At 43.4% G+C, this 19,696-nt stretch overlaps 1 protein-coding gene across 1 annotated transcript in view; it reads right to left on the reverse strand.

Annotated features, from left to right (window-relative positions):
• Positions 1 to 19,696, reverse strand: part of FRAS1 (Fraser extracellular matrix complex subunit 1) — a 653,238-nt gene that overhangs the window by 221,408 nt on the left and 412,134 nt on the right. Inside the window, exons 21-23 of the mRNA XM_077275534.1 lie at positions 14,574 to 14,726; positions 13,598 to 13,741; positions 6,860 to 7,006 (exon numbers count right to left, since the gene is read on the reverse strand). Of these exons, the coding sequence (XP_077131649.1) occupies positions 6,860 to 7,006; positions 13,598 to 13,741; positions 14,574 to 14,726 (444 nt within the window). The remainder of the gene's footprint in view (positions 1 to 6,859; positions 7,007 to 13,597; positions 13,742 to 14,573; positions 14,727 to 19,696) is intronic.

Here is a 19,696-nt window from a genome sequence, read left to right on the forward strand (position 1 = left end):
TTTACTTACACACATGTAAATAGTGAGGTCTGACATACTATTACAAATGTGTAAATAATGTCTTTTTTTTGTTTTAAATATGAGATGGCCTCCAATGTGACAACAGTGGTCATTACAACTGATTCTGAAAGAATGTGTTGTGTTGCGAGAAGGGGAATCATAATGCTTCACATCTGAGGGATTTAATAAAATCTCGTAAACTGAGTTTTCCTCTTTAGGTAGCTGTCAAGTTGGAGATCTTCAATCCTCTATGTGTTTAACCCCTTCACCCCCGGAGCTTTTTCCGTTTTTCCGTTTTCGTTTTTTGCTCCCCTCCTTCCCAGAGCCATAACTTTTTTATTTTTCCGTCAATTTGGCCATGTGAGGGCTTATTTTTTGCGGGACGAGTTGTACTTTTGAACGACATCATTGGTTTTAGCATGTCGTGTACTAGAAAATGGGAAAAAAATTCCAAGTGCAGTGAAATTGCAAAAAAAGTGCAATCCCACACTTGTTTTTTGCTTGCCTATTTTGCTAGGTTCACTAAATGCTAAAACTGACCTGCCATTATGATTCTCCAGGTCACTACGAGTTCATAGACACCTAACGTGACTAGGTTATTTTTTATCTAAGTGGTGAAAAAAAATTCCAAACTTTGCAAAAAACAAAACAAAACAAAATTGCGCCATTTTCCGATACTCGTAGCGTCTCCATTTTTCGTGATCTGGGGTTGGGTGAGGGCTTATTTTTTGCGTGCCGAGCTGGCGTTTTTAATGATAGCATTTTGGTGTAGATACGTTCTTTTGATCGCCCGTTATTGCATTTTAATACAATGTTGTGGCGACCAAAAAAACGTAAATCTGGCGTTTCGAATTTTTTTCTCATTACGCCATTTAGCGATCAGGTTAATGCTTTTTTTTTATTGATAGATCGGGCGATTCTGAACGCGGCGATACCAAATATGTGTAGGTTGGGTTTTTTTTTATTGATTTATTTTGATTGGGGCGAAAGGGGGGTGATTTAAACTTTATTTTTTTTTATTTTTTTCACATTTTTAAAAACTTTTTTTTTTTACTTTTGCCATGCTTCTATAGCCTCCATGGGAGGCTAGAAGCAGGCACAGCCCGATCGGCTCTGCTATGCAGCAGTGATCATAAGATCGCTGCTACACAGCAGATTTGCAGGTGTGCTGTGAGCGCCGACCACAGGGGGGGCGCTCACAGCCACCGGCAATCAGTAACCATAGAGGTCTCAAGGACCTCTATGGTTACAATGGAGGAGCATCGCTGACCCCCGATCATGTGACGGGGGTCGGCGATGCGCTCATATCCGGCCGCACGGCCGGATGCGGTAGTTAAATGCCGCTGTCTGCGTTTGACAGCGGCATTTAACTAGTTAATAGGCGCGCGCAGATCGCGATTCTGCTCGCGCCTATTGCGGGCACATGTCAGCTGTTCAAAACAGCTGACATGTCCCGGCTTTGATGTGCGCTCACCGCCGGAGCGCACATCAAAGCGGGGGTCCCGACATGTGACGTACTATACCGTCACATGTCGGGAAGGGGTTAAAGAGAACCTTTCACCAAATGTTTCATGTAGGACTGGACATTGGATGTAACATAGTTACATAGTTACATAGTTATTAAGGTTGAAGGAAGACTGTAAGTCCATCTAGTTCAACCCATAGCCTAACCTAACATGCCCTAACATGTTGATCCAGAGGAAGGCAAAAAAAACCCATGTGGCAAAGAGTAACTCCACCATGGGGAAAAAAATTCCTTCCCGACTCCACATACGGCAATCAGACTAGTTCCCTGGATCAACACCCTATCAAAGAATCTAGTGTATATACCCTGTAACATTATAGTAACAGTATCTGCAGAGGGAAATATAATGTCTTTTTTTTTTTTAATTTTGCCTTTCCGATGCAGAAATATTAGAAATCATTTAACACTTAGCACCTAATGGGTTAACTTTTGAGTCCAAGCGGGCTTTATTAGATTGCGTATATACTTGAGTATAAGTTGACCCGAGTATAAGCCGAGGCACCTAATTTTGCCACAAAAACTGGGAAAACTTATTGACGCGAGTATAAGCTGGGTATGCATTGTCCCCTCATCCCTATCCTGGTATGCATGGTTCCCCCCTCCCTGTGCTTGTATGCATAGCTCCCCCATCCCTATCCTTGTGCGGACTGCTCCCCCGTTCCTGTCCTTGTATGCATGGATCCCCTGTCCCTGTATGTATGGTTCCTTATCCCCTATCCTTGTATGCATGGTTTCTATAAAAATCAAAACAAGAACACCCTACTTACATTTGCTGCGTGCCCATGCTGCATCTCCTTCTGGAGCCAGCAGCTCCTGCGGCTGAGCGATCACATGGCCCCGCTCATTAAGGTAATGAATATTTACTCCATGCCTATGGGAGTGGAGAAGCGTGAATATTCATTACCTTAATGAGTGGGGCCACGACATCGCTCGGTCAGAAGAGCTGCTGGCACCAGAACGAATGAGAAGCAGCGAGGGAACGCTGGGAAGTTAAGTAGGATATGTGCTGGAAGCAGTATTATTATTATTATTATTATTATTATTTATTGTTATAGCGCCATTTATTCCATGGCGCTTTACAAGTGAGGAGGGGTATACATAATAAAAACAAGTACAATAATCTTGAACAATACAAGTCATAACTGGTACAGGAGGAGTGAGGACCCTGCCCGCGAGGGCTCACAATCTACAAGGGATGGGTGAGAATACAGTAGGTGAGGATAGAGCTGATCGTGCAGCGGTTGGTTGATCGGTGGTTACTGCAGGTTGTAGGCTTGTCGGAAGAGGTGGGTCTTCAGATTCTTTTTGAAGGTTTCGATGGTGGGCGAGAGTCTGATGTGTTGTGGTAGAGGGTTCCAGAGTAGGGGTGATACGCGAGAGAAATCTTGTATACGATTGTGGGAAGAGGAGATAAGAGGGAAGTAGAGAAGGAGATCTTGTGAGGATCGGAGGTTGCGTGTAGGAAAGTACCGGGAGATGAGGTCACAGATGTAAGGAGGAGACAGGTTGTGGATGGCTTTGTACGTCATGGTTAGGGTTTTGTACTGGAGTCTCTGGGCAATGGGGAGCCAGTGAAGGGATTGACAGAGGGGAGAGGCCGGAGAATAGCGGGGGAACAGGTGGATTAGTCGGGCAGCAGAGTTTAGAATAGATTGGAGGGGTGCGAGAGTGTTTGAGGGGAGGCCACAGAGCAGGAGGTTGCAGTAGTCAAGACGAGAGATGATGAGGGCATGGACTAGGGTTTTTGCAGATTCTTGGTTGAGGAATGAACGGATTCGTGCAATATTTTTGAGTTGAAGTCGGCAGGAAGTGGAAAGGGCTTGGATATGTGGTTTGAAGGAGAGATCAGCGTCAAGGATAACCCCGAGGCAGCGAGCTTGTGGGACTGGGGAGAGTGGGCAGCCATTTACTGTAATGGATAGGTTCGTTGGGGGGGTCACGTGAGATGGGGGAAAGATGATGAATTCTGTTTTGTCCATGTTAAGTTTCAGAAATTTAGCGGAGAAGAAGGATGAAATAGTGGACAGACATTGAGGGATTCTGGTTAGTAGGGAGGTGATATCTGGTCCAGAGATGTAGATCTGTGTGTCATCAGCATAGAGGTGATACTGAAAGCCATGAGATTCTATGAGCTGTCCCAGGCCAAAGGTGTAAATGGAGAAGAGCAGGGGCCCAAGGACTGAACCTTGTGGGACTCCGACAGAGAGGGGGCGAGGTCAGGAGGTGGTGTGTGAGTGGGAGACGCTGAATGTCCGGTCTGTTAGGTATGATGAGATCCAGGATAGGGCCAAGTCTGTGATGCCAAGGGATGAGAGGGTCTGTAATAATAGGGAATGGTCCACTGTGTCAAAGGCAGCCGACAGGTCGAGGAGGAGGAGAACAGAGTAGTGTCGCTTGCTCTTGGCGGTTAAAAGGTCAGTGGTGACCTTAGTTAGGGCAGTTTCAGTGGAATGGTGTGGCCGGAAGCCAGATTGTAAGCGGTCAAAGAGGGAGCAAGAAGAGAGATGGGAGGACAGTTCAAGGTAGACGTGTTGTTCCAGTAGTTTTGAGGCATAGGGGAGAAGTGATATAGGGCGATAGCTAGATACAGAGGATGGGTCAAGAGAGGGCTTTTTGAGGATAGGTGTGATGGAGGCATGTTTAAAGCTTGAGGGGAAAACACCATTTGTTAGTGATAGGTTGAAGAGATGGGTTAGGGTTGGGATGAAGATTGTGGTGAGGTTTGGGATGAGGTGGGTTGGGAGCGGGTCAAGTGCACAGGTGGTGAGATGCGATCTTGAGAGTAGAGTGGCGAGTTGATCTTCTGTAATGGTGGAGTAGTTGGTTTTGGAGGTGGAGGGTAGGGAAGTTGGGAGGAAGGGCTCTGGGGCTTGTTGACCAAAACTGTCTCTGATGTTATCAATCTTCTGCTTGAAGAATGAGGCAAAGTCTTCAGCAGAGATAAGTGAGGAGGGAGGAGGTGCTGGGGGACGGAGGAGAGAATTGAAGGTGTTGAATAACTGTTTAGGGTTGTGAGACAGGGAGGATATGAGAGATGAGAAGTAGGTTTGTTTAGCTGTGGCGAGTGCGGACTTGAAAGTAGTGAGGGACTGTTTGAATGCGATTAAGTGGTCGTTGGAGTGGGATCTTTTCCATCTGCGCTCAGCAGCCCTGGAAGCTTGCCTCAGTTCTTTGGTCAGGCTGGTGTGCCAGGGCTGTCTGTTGATTTTGCGAGCTTTGGTATGTGTAAGTGGGGCAGCAGATTCCAAAGCTACAGCTATTGTGTTGTTATATAGAGCGGCAGCGTCATCCGCATTGTGTATGGAAATTATGTCTGTGAGAGGGAGGAGGTATTCAGAGAATGAATGTAGGTCAAGATGTTTAAGATTTCTGCGAGGGTGTGAAAGTTTGTGGGGTGGGGACTCTAGATATGGAGTGGAGAGAGATGAGAATGTGAGAAGGTTGTGGTCAGAGAGAGGAAGAGGCGAGTTAGAGAGGTTAGATAGGGAGCAGAGGCGGGTGAAGATGAGGTCCAGTGTGTGACCATCTTTGTGAGTGGCTGTAGAAGACCATTGAGTGAGGCCGAAGGAGGAAGAGAGAGATAGAAGTTTAGTGGCAGCTGAGAGGGAAGTGTCAATGGGTATGTTGAAATCGCCCATGATGATAGTGGGGATGTCCGCAGAAAGGAAATGAAGTAGCCAGGTGGTGAAGTGGTCAAAGAAGGTGGTGGCTGGCCCTGGGGGGCGGTAAATGACAGCCAGTTGGAGGTTGGAGGGGGAGTAGATGCGCACAGAGTGCACCTCAAAGGAAGGGAGGGTAACAGAGGGTGGCAGTGGGATTGGGGTGAAGGAGCAGTTATCTGACAGGAGAAAACCAACTCCTCCACCATGCTTGCTGCTGGGGCGGGGTGTGTGAGAAAGGTGGAAGCCACCGTAAGAGAGTGCAGCAGGGGAGGCTGTGTCAGAAGGGGTGAGCCAGGTTTCGGTGATGGCGAGGAAGGAAAGTTTGGTAGTAACAAAAAGATCATGGATGTAGGAAAGCTTGTTACAGACAGAGCGAGCGTTCCACAGAGCTCCTGTTAGTGGGACTGGGGAAGCGGGGGCTGGGCGAATGGGTATAAGGTTAGAGAGGTTACGGAAGTTTGTGATGGAGCGTGGATGGGAGGTAGAAATGACTGTGGGAATATGGTGAGGAGGACCAGGATTTGGAGAGATATCACCAACAGTGAGAAGAAGCAGAGATAGTGTTAGCAGGTGGGAGCAGGAGAGAGCGTGAGGGGGCTGCCTGTGCTTTGAGACAGAGGATTGTATGTTAAGGAACAGTTCTGAGGAGGAGGTGAGATGGATGGGGAGGATTGAAGAGGAGATGAACAGTTCCTTACTTGGTGTGGGGATTGGGGGAGGTTGCAGAAAGTGAAAGATTATAGGGGTAAAAGTGACAACAAACAGAAACATTGTTTACAGTGACTGGCCAGTTACCTTCAGTTCCCTTCAGGTTCAATTCAGGTTTTAATTCTAATGTAATCCACACTTTTAGAACACACTTCTAGAAATCACACTGCAGACTAAAGTCCTGCAGACTTGTGCTATGCAATATATGGAAAACTAAGTGCGGTCAGGTGTGGAGCAGAGAGGAGTGGTCTCTGCTCATCTTGGTCAGAGAATTAAGAGTAGCCGGCGGCTACGGCTGTAACTGTGCACGCTAAAAGAGAAATTAATATTCACTGCCAGCGTAGTGAATATTCATTTCCCTTTAGCAGTGGGCACAGTTACAGCCGTAGCCGCCGGCTCCTGCCTCTGTGACCCAATGCTCCACCACTCCTCCTCTCCCGCCATCATTCTGGGACAATGACTCGTGTATACGCTGAGGAAGGGGGGGGGGGGGCGTTTTCAGCACAAAAAATGTTCTGAAAAACTCAGCTTATACACGAGTATATACGGTACTTTTCACTGGGGGCATGTACTTCTCCATGTATGAGTTGCTCCCTGACGACACTTGGACTTTAACTCATTATGTTCCAATACTTTGATTGCTAATATCTCGGCAACAGAGAGGCAAAATAAAATAAATAAAAAGTTTTATACCGCTCAGCAGCCACTATTACATGGTGTGTCCAATTTAACATTAAAAATTTGGTGAGAGGTCCTCTTTAATCATTATTTCATTAAACCTGGCATTTTTCAGTACTTATCCCATCACACACATTTATTAGACAGACAGCTCAGTAAGTGATCTATTGTGAAGATAGCCACCGGAGACATTAAGTCACTTGAATACAGAGGGTGTAGTCCAGATATCCAACCTCTGTGGTCAGGTATGTGGGAGGCTCCTGAACTAGGACATGTTTTCTCTTACCTTTACATGTAAAACTGGTGTAATCAAGATAGTACTGCTGTGTACAGCTTTCATATTGGCACTCTCCAAACAGGAGAACCTTCTTTGGGTCTTTACATGCAGTACATCCCTCCGCTGAGCCACACGTTAAACACTGGCTGTTACATGCTGCACAAAGGAAAATATACAAATGCCATAAGATGAATAGCACAGTCATTAGGAATATATATTAACCCTGTATACAAATGTCTAATATTTAAAGTAAACTTGTAATGTTTGGAAATTATATTTATCTGCAGATGTAAGGTTAGTCTGCAAGTAAATTCCATTAAAATCATATTAAACTGCCTTATTGAAGTAGCAGCTACATGGCGAAAAATAAGTTATATCCTCCCTGAAGCTGCTTGGTTCCAGATACTGGGGCAAACAGGGAGATGTTAAAGTCATCACTTATAACATAGTGAATGTAACTGTAACTCACTCCTCGACACTGACTGACTGCTCTGCAGTGTGTGTGTGGTGAAGGCTGTCAATCAAAGTGATGGGGAGTGATTACAGTGTGCTTACTGCATACAGTCGGTGACTGTACACTCTTTGCACCACTCCGATGACTGGAAGAGAGGAGGTACAAGTAGGCTAAAAGTTCATTTTAACCCTGTAGCCACTGGTCCAGTAAGACAACCTTACCTGAGGATAAAACCTACTCATCCAGGTAAATAGTATTTCTGGACAGGAGAGAATCTATTTAGTCTTGTATATACATTAGGAGTATATGCAAAAATATAAAAAAAGGTATTTATGCATGTAGATTATCATTTGTATCTGATATTTTGATAGCCCCCAAACACAGCTTGGCACCACAATTTAGGTGCTTTTAATTCATATTCTAGCCTTACCTACATTATTACATCACCTCTAAATGAATTCCTTTCACTCGGAGATAAGACTTTTTATTATAAAAACTCAACTAATAGATCAGCTGAATGATCACTTTCTTTTTACTGTTGCCAAGAAACATACTTAAAGGGAACCTGTCACCACGTTTTTGGAAGATGGGATAAAAATAGCGTTAAATAGGGGCAGAGGTGGGCGTTACATTAGTGTGTGTGTTATGCGTTTATTACCCACCTAAGTTGCCGAAATAACTTTGCAAAGTCTCCGTTTTCGCCTGTCAATCAGGCTGGTCAGGTCACATGGGCGTGGTGTCTTCACCCAGATTTGGCGTAGTTTTCCGTTGGTGGCGTAGTGGTGTGCGCATGCCCAAAGTCCGGAATCCTCTTCCAGGGGATTTAAAATAGCGCGGTGTTCGTTATTGCATTGGTGATCGGTGGGCGCGGCCATCTTCCTTTGGCCGCGCGTGCGCAGAAGCGGCGCTCTGCTGGCCGCGGCTTCAGGAAAATGGCCGCGGGATGCCGCGCGTGCGCAGATGGATATCGCGACGGCCATTTTCCTGAAGCCGCGGCCAGCAGAGCGCCGCTTCTGCGCACGCGCGGCCAAAGGAAGATGGCCGCGCCCACCGATCACCAATGCAATAACGAACACCGCGCTATTTTAAATCCCCTGGAAGAGGATTCCGGACTTTGGGCATGCGCACACCACTACGCCACCAACGGAAAACTACGCCAAATCTGGGGGAAGACAACGCCCATGCGACCTGACCAGCCTGATTGACAGGCGAAAACGGAGACTTTGCAAAGGTATTTCGGCAACTTAGGTGGGTAATAAACGCATAACACACACACTAATGTAACGCCCACCTCTGCCCCTATTTAACGCTATTTTTATCCCATCTTCCAAAAACGTGGTGACAGGTTCCCTTTAACAATTATCTCCAGTCATATAGCAAGTATTGCAGCCTTTCATAAGTCATCCAATGGCAATCTAAATCTTTGCTGAAACTGGCTTCGTGTGATGAAATTAATAGTTTGTCTTTCACTGCTGTAAGACTTGGCTGTTCCCCTTGTATTTATACATTTCTCAATGCCAATCTAAGGGTGTTTCGGAACTCATGGTTCACAGAAGGACACTGCAGTTTAACGAACAAATCTAAAAAAAGGTTTCTCAGTAACAAATAGAAGTCTTCATTTCTCACAATAGATTGCACTGTTCTCAGATGCACAAAAAAAAAAATCTTTCTAGCTGAAATAACCTTCTAGCTAACAATACTGTGTCCTTTATTGAAGTCACCCAAAGGAAAAGTTTCAGAAGTTGCCTTTTATCTCCATTTCCATTGATATACAGGGAAATAAGAGGAGGAGGGTATATAAGGGGAGGTGCGCATCTACTCCCCCTCCAACTCACTGTCATTTACTGCCCCCCAGGGCCAGCCACCACCTTCTTCGCCCACTTCACCACCTGGATACTTCATTTCCTCTCTGCTGACATCCCCACTATCATCACAGGTGACTTCAACATCCCCATTGACACTTCCCTCTCAGCTTACACTAAACATCTCTGACTTCCTCCTTCGGCCTCAATAAATGGTCTTCTGCAGCCACTCACAAAGATGGCCACACACTGGACCTCATCATCACCTGCCTCTGCTCCCTATCGAACCTCTCTAACTCACCTCTACCTCTTTCTGACCACAAACTACTTACATTCTCTTCTCTCTTCACTCCTTTTCCACAATACCCACTCCACAAACTCGCACACCCTCGCAGAAATCTTAAACAACTCGATCTACACTCACTGTCTGAATCCCTCCTCCCTCTTACAGACATAAGTTCCCTACACAATGTGGATGCCGCTGCCGCTCTATATAACACAATAATAGCTGTAGCTCTGAAATCGGTTGCCGCTCTCACACACCAAAGCTCGCAAAATCAACAGACAGCACTGGCACACCAACCTGACCAAATAACTGAGACGGGCTACCAGGGTTGCTGAGCGGATATGGAAAAGATCCCACTCCAACGAGCACTTCACCGCATTCAAACAGTCCCTCACTACTTTCAAGGCCACACTCGCTGCAGCAAAACAAACCTACTTCTTATCTCTCACATCCTCCCTGTCTCACAACCCTAAACAGTTAGTCAATACTTTCAATTCTCTCCTCCATCCCCCAGCACCCATTCCCTCTCCACTCATCTCAGCCGAAGACTTTGTCTCATTTTTCAAGCAGAAGATTGATAACATCAGAGACAGTTTTGGTCGACAACCCCCAGAGCCCTTTCTCCTAACTGCTCAGCCCTGCTCCTCCAAAACAAACATCTCCACCGTTACAGAAGATCGACTCTCCACTCTACTGTCAAGATCACATCTCACCACTTGTGCAGTTGACCCGATCCCATTCCACTTCATCCCAAACATCACCACAGTCTTCATCCCAACCCTAACCCATCCTTTCAACCTATCACTAACAACTGGTGTTTTCCCCCCAAGCTTTAAACATGCCTCAATCACACCTATTCACAAAAAGCCCTCTCTTGACGTATCCTCTGCAACTAGCTATCGCCCTATATCACTTCTCCTCTATGCCTCAAAACTATTGGAACAACACATCCATCTTGAACTGTCCTCCCGCTTCTCTTCTTGCTCTCTCTTTGACCGCTTACAATCTGGCTTCCGGCCGCATCACTCCACTGAAACTGCCCTAACAAAAGTCACCAATGACCACCAAAGCCAAGCGACACTACTATGTCTTCCTCCTCCTAGACCTGTCCTCTGCCTTTGACACAGTGGACTATTCCCTATTATTACTGACCCTCTTATCTCTTGGCATCACTGACTTTGCCCGGACTTGGATCTCGTCATTCCTAACATACCGGACATTCAGCGTCTCCCAGTCGCACGCCACCTCCTCACCTTGCCCCCTATGTGTCAGAGTCCGGCAAAGTTCAGTCCTAGCACCTCTGCTCTTCTCCATCTACACCTTTGGCCTCGTACAGCTCATAGAATCTCTCGGCTTTCAGTATCACCTCAATGCTGATGACACACAGATCTACATTTCTGGAACAGATATCACCTCCCTATTAACCAGAATCCCACAATGTCTGTCTGCCAATTCATTCTTCTTCTCCGCTAGATTTCTAAAACTTAACAAGGACAAAACAGAATTCATTATCTTTCCCCCATCTCACTCGACTCACCCAACAGACCTATCCATTAAAGTAAATGGGTGCTCACGCTCCCCAGTCCCACAAGCTCGCTGCCTCAGGGCAATCCTTCACACTGATCTCTCCTTCAAACCACATACCCAAGCCCTTTCCACTTCCCGCTGACTTCAAATCAAAAATATTTCCCGAATCCGTACCTTCCTAAACCAAAAATTTGCAAAAACCCTAGTCCATGCCCTCATCATCTCCCGCCTTGACTTCTGCAACTTCCTGCTCTGTGGTCTCCCCTCTAACATGCTCGCACCCCTCCAATCTATCTAAACTCTGCTTCCCGACTAATCCAACCTGTCCCCCCGCTATTTCCTGGCTACTCCCCTCTGTCAATTCCTGCACTGGCTCCCCATTACCCAAAGACTCCAATTCAAAACCCTAACCCTGACATACAAAGCCATCCACAACCTGTGTCCTCCATACATCTGTGACTTCGTCTCCCGGTACTTACCTGCATGCAACCTCCGATCCTCACAAGATCTCCTTCTATACTCCCCTCTTATCTCCTCTTCCCACAATCGCATACACGATTTCTCCCGCACATCACCCCTACTCTGGAACTCTCTACCCCAACATATCAGACTCTCGCCTACCATGAAAACCTTCAAAAAGAACCTGAAGACCGACCTCTTCCGACAAGCCTACAACCTGCTGTAACCACCAATCGACCAAACCACTGCACGACCAGCTCTACCCTCGCCTACTGTATCCTGACCCATCCCTTGTAAATTGTGACCCCTCGCTGGCAGGGTCCTCTCTCCTCCTGTCCCATTTGTGACTTGTATCGTTTAAGATTACTGTACTTGTTTTTGTTATGTATACCCCTCCTCACATGTAAAGCGCCATGGAATAAAATCCGTAATAATAATAATACTAATAATAATATAGGAATAAGTTTATTCTTATACTACCAAACTCATGGTACAGCATTCTACTCATCTCTTATAGCGCTAATACATGCAACCCACTAAGATGTCGTGAACTGTAGCATAAAAGGGCTTCAACAGAGATGCATCTGCCCTATTGTACCTTCTTATGCCAGGGATTTTCTCTGTTGACTTCTGTAGGAAGCCAAACTCCACAAAAATGTAGCATGCTCTATTAGATACCGAATAATATAGTTTTATCCTTTCTAAGCATTGCTACGCTGTGCACCAAACTGCATTGAAATCCGTACAGTTGTCACAATTCCTCCTCTCAGTGTGGTCAGTGGCAGATCAGTTGTCCAATCTGGGGCAGGCAGGGGCATGTGGAGCTGTCAGTATCGTGATAGATAGCTCAGCCGTCCAATCTGAGGCTTGGGCGTGCAGAGCTGTCAATGTGGTGAGTGACAGTCAAGTCGACAAATCATGGACAGGGTGTGCTGGGCACCTTCATTCAGGTGTCCCCAGTTTGGAATGATTCCCAGGTTTTATAGCTGGCGGTCTGCCTCTCGTCTCTGTCAGTTGTAGATCTACTTGGTGTGAGTTTGCGCTGTGCTTTGAGTTCTGTATTTTGATCTTTTGCTGACCGACCTTGGATTTGAGTTTGACCATCTGTTTGCCAAGCCCCTTTGTCATGATCCGCTATCTTCTTGGAACTCTGACCCTGGCCTGTAACCTGACTTTGTCTCACCCCTTTGGCTTTTGACCTCGGACTTCCTGACTTCCCCACCTCATGGAGTGTCCCTAAGTAGTGTCACAACAGTAAGTAAATGCATTTCCATGCTATGTCCCCCACTATAATGTCTCTGTTGTATGAAAAATATTTAAAGTAACAACCTGTAATCTAAAAGGTTTTTTAAATTAAAAACTAAAAAAATGCCACAGCTATGGATACCGGTATTATACGTGGAAATGTAATAACCAGCAGAATAGTGCCTGAAGACAAAATGATTATGAACGTATAAAGTAGTTATTGGGTGGATTGAATATGTGAGCTACATACTAATGTTTTTATGCAATATATATGCAATTGAGACCTTCAAATAACTAAAGGAGGCTATAAGTCAAAATACACGTTTCTTGCTAGTTTTAAATGGTAGGAAATACTGTTTGGACATTTTTCCATGCCACCAGAAGTTGATGGATTCTGAAAAGTCTCTAAAATGCATGTAAGTTCACTCTGTATGCTGTTTGGAGATCCTCAATGAGATAGCTGTTGGATGCCCATATAAACATATACACTCAATGGGGAGAGAGTTGCTGCCAGACACCAATGATGGCAGCTTACCTTTCTGATTGATCCTTTTGACCCCAAAATCACAGTCTGTCAAGGGAGTATAAGGGGGCCCCGAAGAAAAATCAGATGATTTGCCGATGCTGCTGAAATTGGTTGACTTTATATAAAATGGCTGTATGGCTATCTATATTCCCTTTTATAAAATACATCACTACACAAACACAAAATAACTGATTAGTAGTATTACCTGCAAAAAATAACTGCAATTCTTACTCATCAGTGTGAACTAAAAAAATGTTTCACAATTGGAATCTATTTAATTTAACTAAAATTTCATGAACTTTCCAAGTACTGGAGTAATTGCTCTATATAAATCTAAGACAAATGATACTGTCATTATGAAGAGCACAAAGCTTGAAAATCCTGTATGAAAATGCCAAGAATGTAGCACTATCTGCTGGCAAGACTCAAGCTGACTCCACATACAAACCTTTGCATACATTTCCATCACGGTAGTATCCTTGGACACATGACTGTGTACACATCCCATTGTGAGACAAAACAAGGCCGTCCTCGCAGGATGTGCATAATGTTATGCCTGGGCCGCTGCAGGTTTTACAAGACAGGTGACAACCTGTAGGAAACATAGGGATTTAACCACAAGAATCCTAGATGCAGGAAGACAAAACAGCTACGTAGTTCTAGTTCCATAATGTTTTTCCAGCGTAATGAGTTGTTATTTTTTTCCCTTTAAATTCATGCCTCTCTCTCTATAAATATATAAAATTTGCACAATTAAAGGGATTGTCTCACCTTGTTAAATAGATAAAATTGCAAAGTGCTTGTAAAATCAAGCAATGTTCTAATTTACCTCTTGCTAAAGATCACAGTTTTCAAGAATTTAATTTCTAATTCTATAGTTTACTGCTCGCTGCCTAGGTTAATCAGCCATGTTTGCAGTTTATCAAACATGCTATATAAGATGAAAGTACCACTCTGAAACAGCCACATTGCTGGAAACCAGCGCTCCTCCAATGCTTCAGAGCCAAAGCTGCGTCTGCATGAAACATGGGAGAGCATACAGATCGGGCCAGCAGTTTACTGATCACAGCTGACAATCTTCAGGAGCACACAGCTCACCGGCAAGTAGGAAGCCAGGAGGCTGAGGAGCAATGCACCCATGAACATAGAACATAAGACAACCCCTTTAAAAACATATATACAATTTACCAATTCAATATGCAATTTCCGATTGTTAATTCCTAATAATTCACATTGAATGTGCCTTTAATAAAGTAGGAGTAGTTATAAAATGTTCTTACGCTAAATAAAAATTTTCATTTGAGAATTGTTTGACATTACAAAATATACCTTCACTAAAAATTTGCACAATAGCTGTCAATCTTGATTGTGGTTTTAGTAGCCTAATTTATTAGGTTTTCTAACACAGTACAAATGAACCTTACCTTTACAGGTTCTACCTTCGACATAAAATCCAGCTGGACACTCTGGAAGACAACGATCCCCAAGAAAAAAGTATCTGGCATATTGGCACTTTAAGCACACACTGCCTGTGTCATGAAGGTTTGCTACACAATACTGACACTGAGGATGACAATCTAATAATGGGAAAAGAAAAAAAAAATGTAAATAAAACGTTTACGCATCTTCATTTACCTTTTTTTAGCAGTCTTCAACATAGGTTGACTGGTACATCAAACACCATAATCCAAGAAAAGGGAAAACAAATGAGCGAATATAAATTAGGAAAGATTGATTACTGTGACCTGTTTATCTAAGGGGTAAGGTTTCTCCTTGTGGAGAGTAAAATGCCAGATCTGGCATCCCAGTACGAGGAGACTCAAATGCCTTGCAAGCTCCTCTGGGAAATGTAATATGCAAATTGTCTCTTCACAGAGGAAGAGGACTTGAACTCTAGTGCCACCTATTGAGGGGCAATATCCTGAAAAACCCTGTCTCCAAATTAAGAATCTGATTTGACTTTTAGCCCAAGTCACATGTCAAGGTTTGTTAAAGGGTCAATAATGACTACTTCCAATAGGTGGCACTAGAGTTCAAGTCCTCTTCCTCTCTGAAGAGGCAATTTGCATATGTAACTTGTGTATGATAGGTTATCTAACTGATGTTTCTCTATCGCATTCCATCCTGTTTTATGTTTGTATGCTGACTGGTGTTATGAACAGGCGGTACGTGTTGTCCTTGTAGAGCTGCTTTGTTCATATTTTATGTCATTTTTGACCTTTTAACTTAAATATGTTTGGATTTAAGTTAAGAGGCTCAAATGACACAAAGTATCAACAAGGCAGCTCTACAAGGGACAACACGTACCTCCTGCTCAAAACACCAGTCAGCATACAATCATATAAAACAGAGTAGCCATTATGTGATGAAGTGCGACAGAGAAACATCAGTTAGATAACGGTCATACACAAGTCACAGTGCTCCATTATAGTAATCATAGCAATAAACAAGCACTAGTGAGTTATAGCAAAAACTGACAGTTGCCTTGGTGGTGGCGCTTCCCAGATCGCATTTTGGGTCCCAGAAGCGGCTGTCAGAGCAGAAAATCAAACAACACTTGTGCAGATACCTGCATTTGACCTCTTCACTCCAATTATCTAATACATATATGTGTTTTATGTCAATACAACCATGTGATCTTCTGTCCATAGAATAGGCTTGTGAAGGGTATTTTATCCAGCATTGTCTCTACACTGACATGCCCATGATGAAACAGAGGGAAACTTGACCAATCAGAGCTACAAAATGTAGATATATATACTAGTTTCCACATATTCTGCACTTTCAATCAGATGTTTGATGTCAATAAGCTATTAGCACTTATGTGACTTTTGTAATACTGATTACAGTGTATAGACTTTCATTACACAATCTGTTATATTACTTTATTTTACTCACTTCTAGAAACAATAATTTCACAACTTTTTACATACATCATCATCCCCTTCTAAATTTCCTGAGATCAGGGAGGACATGTAGGGTGGTGATAATCGTGGAGTGCTTTGTGGGTGACAGTGATAAGTTTATATTGAACTCTGGAGTGGATGGGTAACCAGTGCAATTACTAGCACATGGTAGAGGCATCGGTGTAACGGTTGGTGAGGAATATGATCCTGGCTGCTGTATTAGGGCTCATACTCACTTGCGAGAAACTTGGATGAGTCTCCCACGGCAATACCCGGCACTGCATCCAGCACTAAGTGTATTGCTATGTGGTGGCACGCTCCTATCTGAGTGCCGGTAGCAGCGCCGGGTATTAACATGCGAGACTCATCCAAGTTTCTCGCAAATGAGTATGAGCTCTTAGGGACAGATTGGAGAGAGGAGAGTTGAGTAAGAGGGAAACTGATTAGTAGAGAGTTAAAATAGTCCAGACAAGAATTAATAAGAGCTACAGTAAGAGTTTTGGCAGAGGCAAAAGTAAGTAAAGGTTGAATTCTAGAAATGTTTTTGAGGTGTAGATGACAAGAGTGAGCTAGTGATCGGATGTAGGGAGTGAATGAAAGATCTGACTCAAGTAAGACACCAAGACAGCGGACATGTTGCTGGGGAGTAATGGTAGAGCCACACATGGTTCTACGGAAATGGCAATGTTGGTAGGTAGGTTAATGGAGGGAGGAAACACAAGTTCAGTTTTTTTACAGGTTTATGTTCAGATAGTGGGAGAACATGATGTTAGAGACAGTGGTAAGACAATCACACGTGGTTTGTAATAATGCAGGCGTAATGTCAGGAGTAGTGGTGTATAATTGGGTGTCATCAGCATAGAGATGGTACTGAAAACCAAATCTACTGATTGTTTGTACAATACAAGGAGAACAGGAGGGGGCCTAGGACTTATCCTTGAGGAACCCCGATAGTAAGGGGTAAAAAGAGAGGAACAGGAGCCAGAAAAAGATACAGTGAAGGAGCGGCCAGAAAGGTAGGGGGAGAACCAGGAGAGAACGGTGTCCTTGAGGCCGATGGAGAGGAGCATGCTGAGGAGGAGCTGGTGATCCACAGTGTTGAATGTTGCAGAGAGATCCAGGAGAATTAGCAAGGAGTAGTGACCATTAGATTTAGCTGTTAGATCATTACAGGGCAGTTTCAGAAGAGTGTGAAGAGTGGAACCTGAGTGATCTGAGAGATGGCGGATTAGATGGGAGGGATTTTTTTTAAAGTAACGGATGTATGCTGGTGTGTTTAAATGGAGGAGGAAGAGATACAGGAATAAAAAGAGAGGTTGAACATTTTTGTTATGTGAGTTGCGTCAGCTGGGAAAATGTACTGGAGATGTGACTGAATAGGGTCACTGGTACAAATAGTAGAGCGAGAAGATGCAAGGAGCCTGATCACTTCTTCTTCCGTGACTGGTTCAAAGACAGGGAGTGAGCTAGATGCAGTGGGGGAAGGAAGACAGTCAATAGTATGAAGGGATTGGGAGAAAAGTTCCTGTCAGAGGCACAAGACGAGTTCTGACCGGGAGTATGCATATCGCATACTTGACTGCCATTCCCAGGACAGACAACAGTGAGTCCATCCAGTGCATGCGCTGGGAGGATTCATAAGTCAGCAGTCACACAGATTCACTGCAGAATTTTCGCTTTAGACCTGACAAACCTTTTAAGGAGCATTTACACATGCATGCAGAAGCCATTTAACATTAACTGTACTTTCAAGAACTTTTTTTGACTAAGATGTCCTGTGTATGTATATAATAGATCACTATTTTCAGCCTTATATATGATTTGTATTCTGCATTTTAACCATTTATCCCCTCTGCAGGCTCCATCTCCTAAAATGCAATTGCCTCTGAGTTGGTGGGAGGAGACTAGCTGCCGTGATCTCTCCAATACAGAGAACAGCAAACAGAGTGACATTCCTGTTATTCATTCCTTAAGAAGCACACACACAGATGCAGTAGTAAGGAGAAAATTATACAGCAGTCCTGAGTTGTCTGAATGTGAAAACAGGCTCTGATGTAAGGTGAAATACATGTTACAAAGCTCAGCATAATTTTTCTGTTTCTCCCTCTGCCTGTTTCCTCTTTCTGCTCCTCTTTCACTTCCCCCTATTCATAGAGCATAATAAGCTGTGTAACTTAACACCCCAGTAAGGCAACAGTTTATCTTGTCAGGGCAAGAGGATATTGAACTATTTTTGGGAGTGGATAGTAAGTTCAGGAGACAGGGGTAGGGGAGAGGGAGAAGTGGCTGGTAAGTGGAGAAAAAAGCAAATTTATTTGAAAAGATATATTATAAAGTTTTATTATATCCACCTAGTCTATTTTTTTATGTAAAGTTTATTGAATGCACACTTTCCTTTTAAATAACTGTCGATCAGCTATATAAAAAAACAGGCCGTGGTTGTTTAATGTTCTGTTTAGATAGATCAGCCAGAATTGTATGTGCACAGATGATTGTTCTCTGCGCAGAAAATATCATCTTTATCAACAGCACGTGTCCTATTTACACAGCATATTGTGCTTCTGGTAATGATAATTTTTATGCTAGCAAAAACTATTCAACCACCTGACGAACGAGTGTTTTGCTCGTTTGTCGGGTGATTGTCAATACATTTCTGAAAAACGGTTTCTCGAAATGGGAATTTAGGTCTCCAAAAATTACACAGAAGCTTGCACTGATAAAGTTCAATTAAAAAAAAAACATTAAGTCTGAATCATATCTGTCAGATTACAATTACTGTGCTTTCATTTTTTCTGTTTAATAAATCTAGAATGAAACAGAAATCCCACACTTGCATTTAGTTCTTAGCTGGCACACATAGCTGTAATGCTGCTTATCACTAGAGGAGTAATGACAAATCTCTTCCCTGTAGTGTATGAACATAAAATGTAATTCAATATGCAGCCATTTTAATGTACAGTGTATTAGCAGATTGCTCATACTGACGTGTGTTGGTTTATACTTCTGCAGACAGCTACATCAAATTAATGAAATGAAATACCAATATTGGCGTGTACAGATCCACTTCATTTGTAGTATAGCACTTAGTTGGAGTTGCCAAGTGCAGATGGAATCCAGAGCTTAAAAATAATAGCACTAAATGTAATTTAGGAATCTAAACAATCTAATTCATATATTTAATATGTAATTGACCTATTACCAGATATATAATCCTCTAATCTTAAAAGTAGTTCGAGAAGTGAATTCAGGACGCTATTTCCTCAAAGAGAAATTAAACCTCTAAATCTAAAGTGAATATGCGGTGCCATGCTGTAAAATATTAATGCATAAATAAATGTAATTTTCTGGGTATACACATGCGCTAAGCTCCTCCAAAGAATTTTCTGCTTATATCTACGGAAATATACAGCATGGTAACCTCTTAAAGAGAATGTAAACTCTATATTATACTTAAATAATTAAAGCAAGACTGTGATAAAAAATTGTATTTAATCTGTTTTGCTACCGTATATTTTTATTGTATTTTTTTGTACCTGAATATGGGTGCCGTCATTCTGCTTTTAACATCATTTAGAGAAATGCTGCACAGAGGAGACATGGACACAGCTAACATGTTCATTAACTTCTGTGGGAAAGTGCTC

This window comes from Ranitomeya variabilis, chromosome 1 (genome assembly GCF_051348905.1).
Source record: "Ranitomeya variabilis isolate aRanVar5 chromosome 1, aRanVar5.hap1, whole genome shotgun sequence".
Lineage (NCBI taxonomy): Eukaryota > Metazoa > Chordata > Amphibia > Anura > Dendrobatidae > Ranitomeya > Ranitomeya variabilis.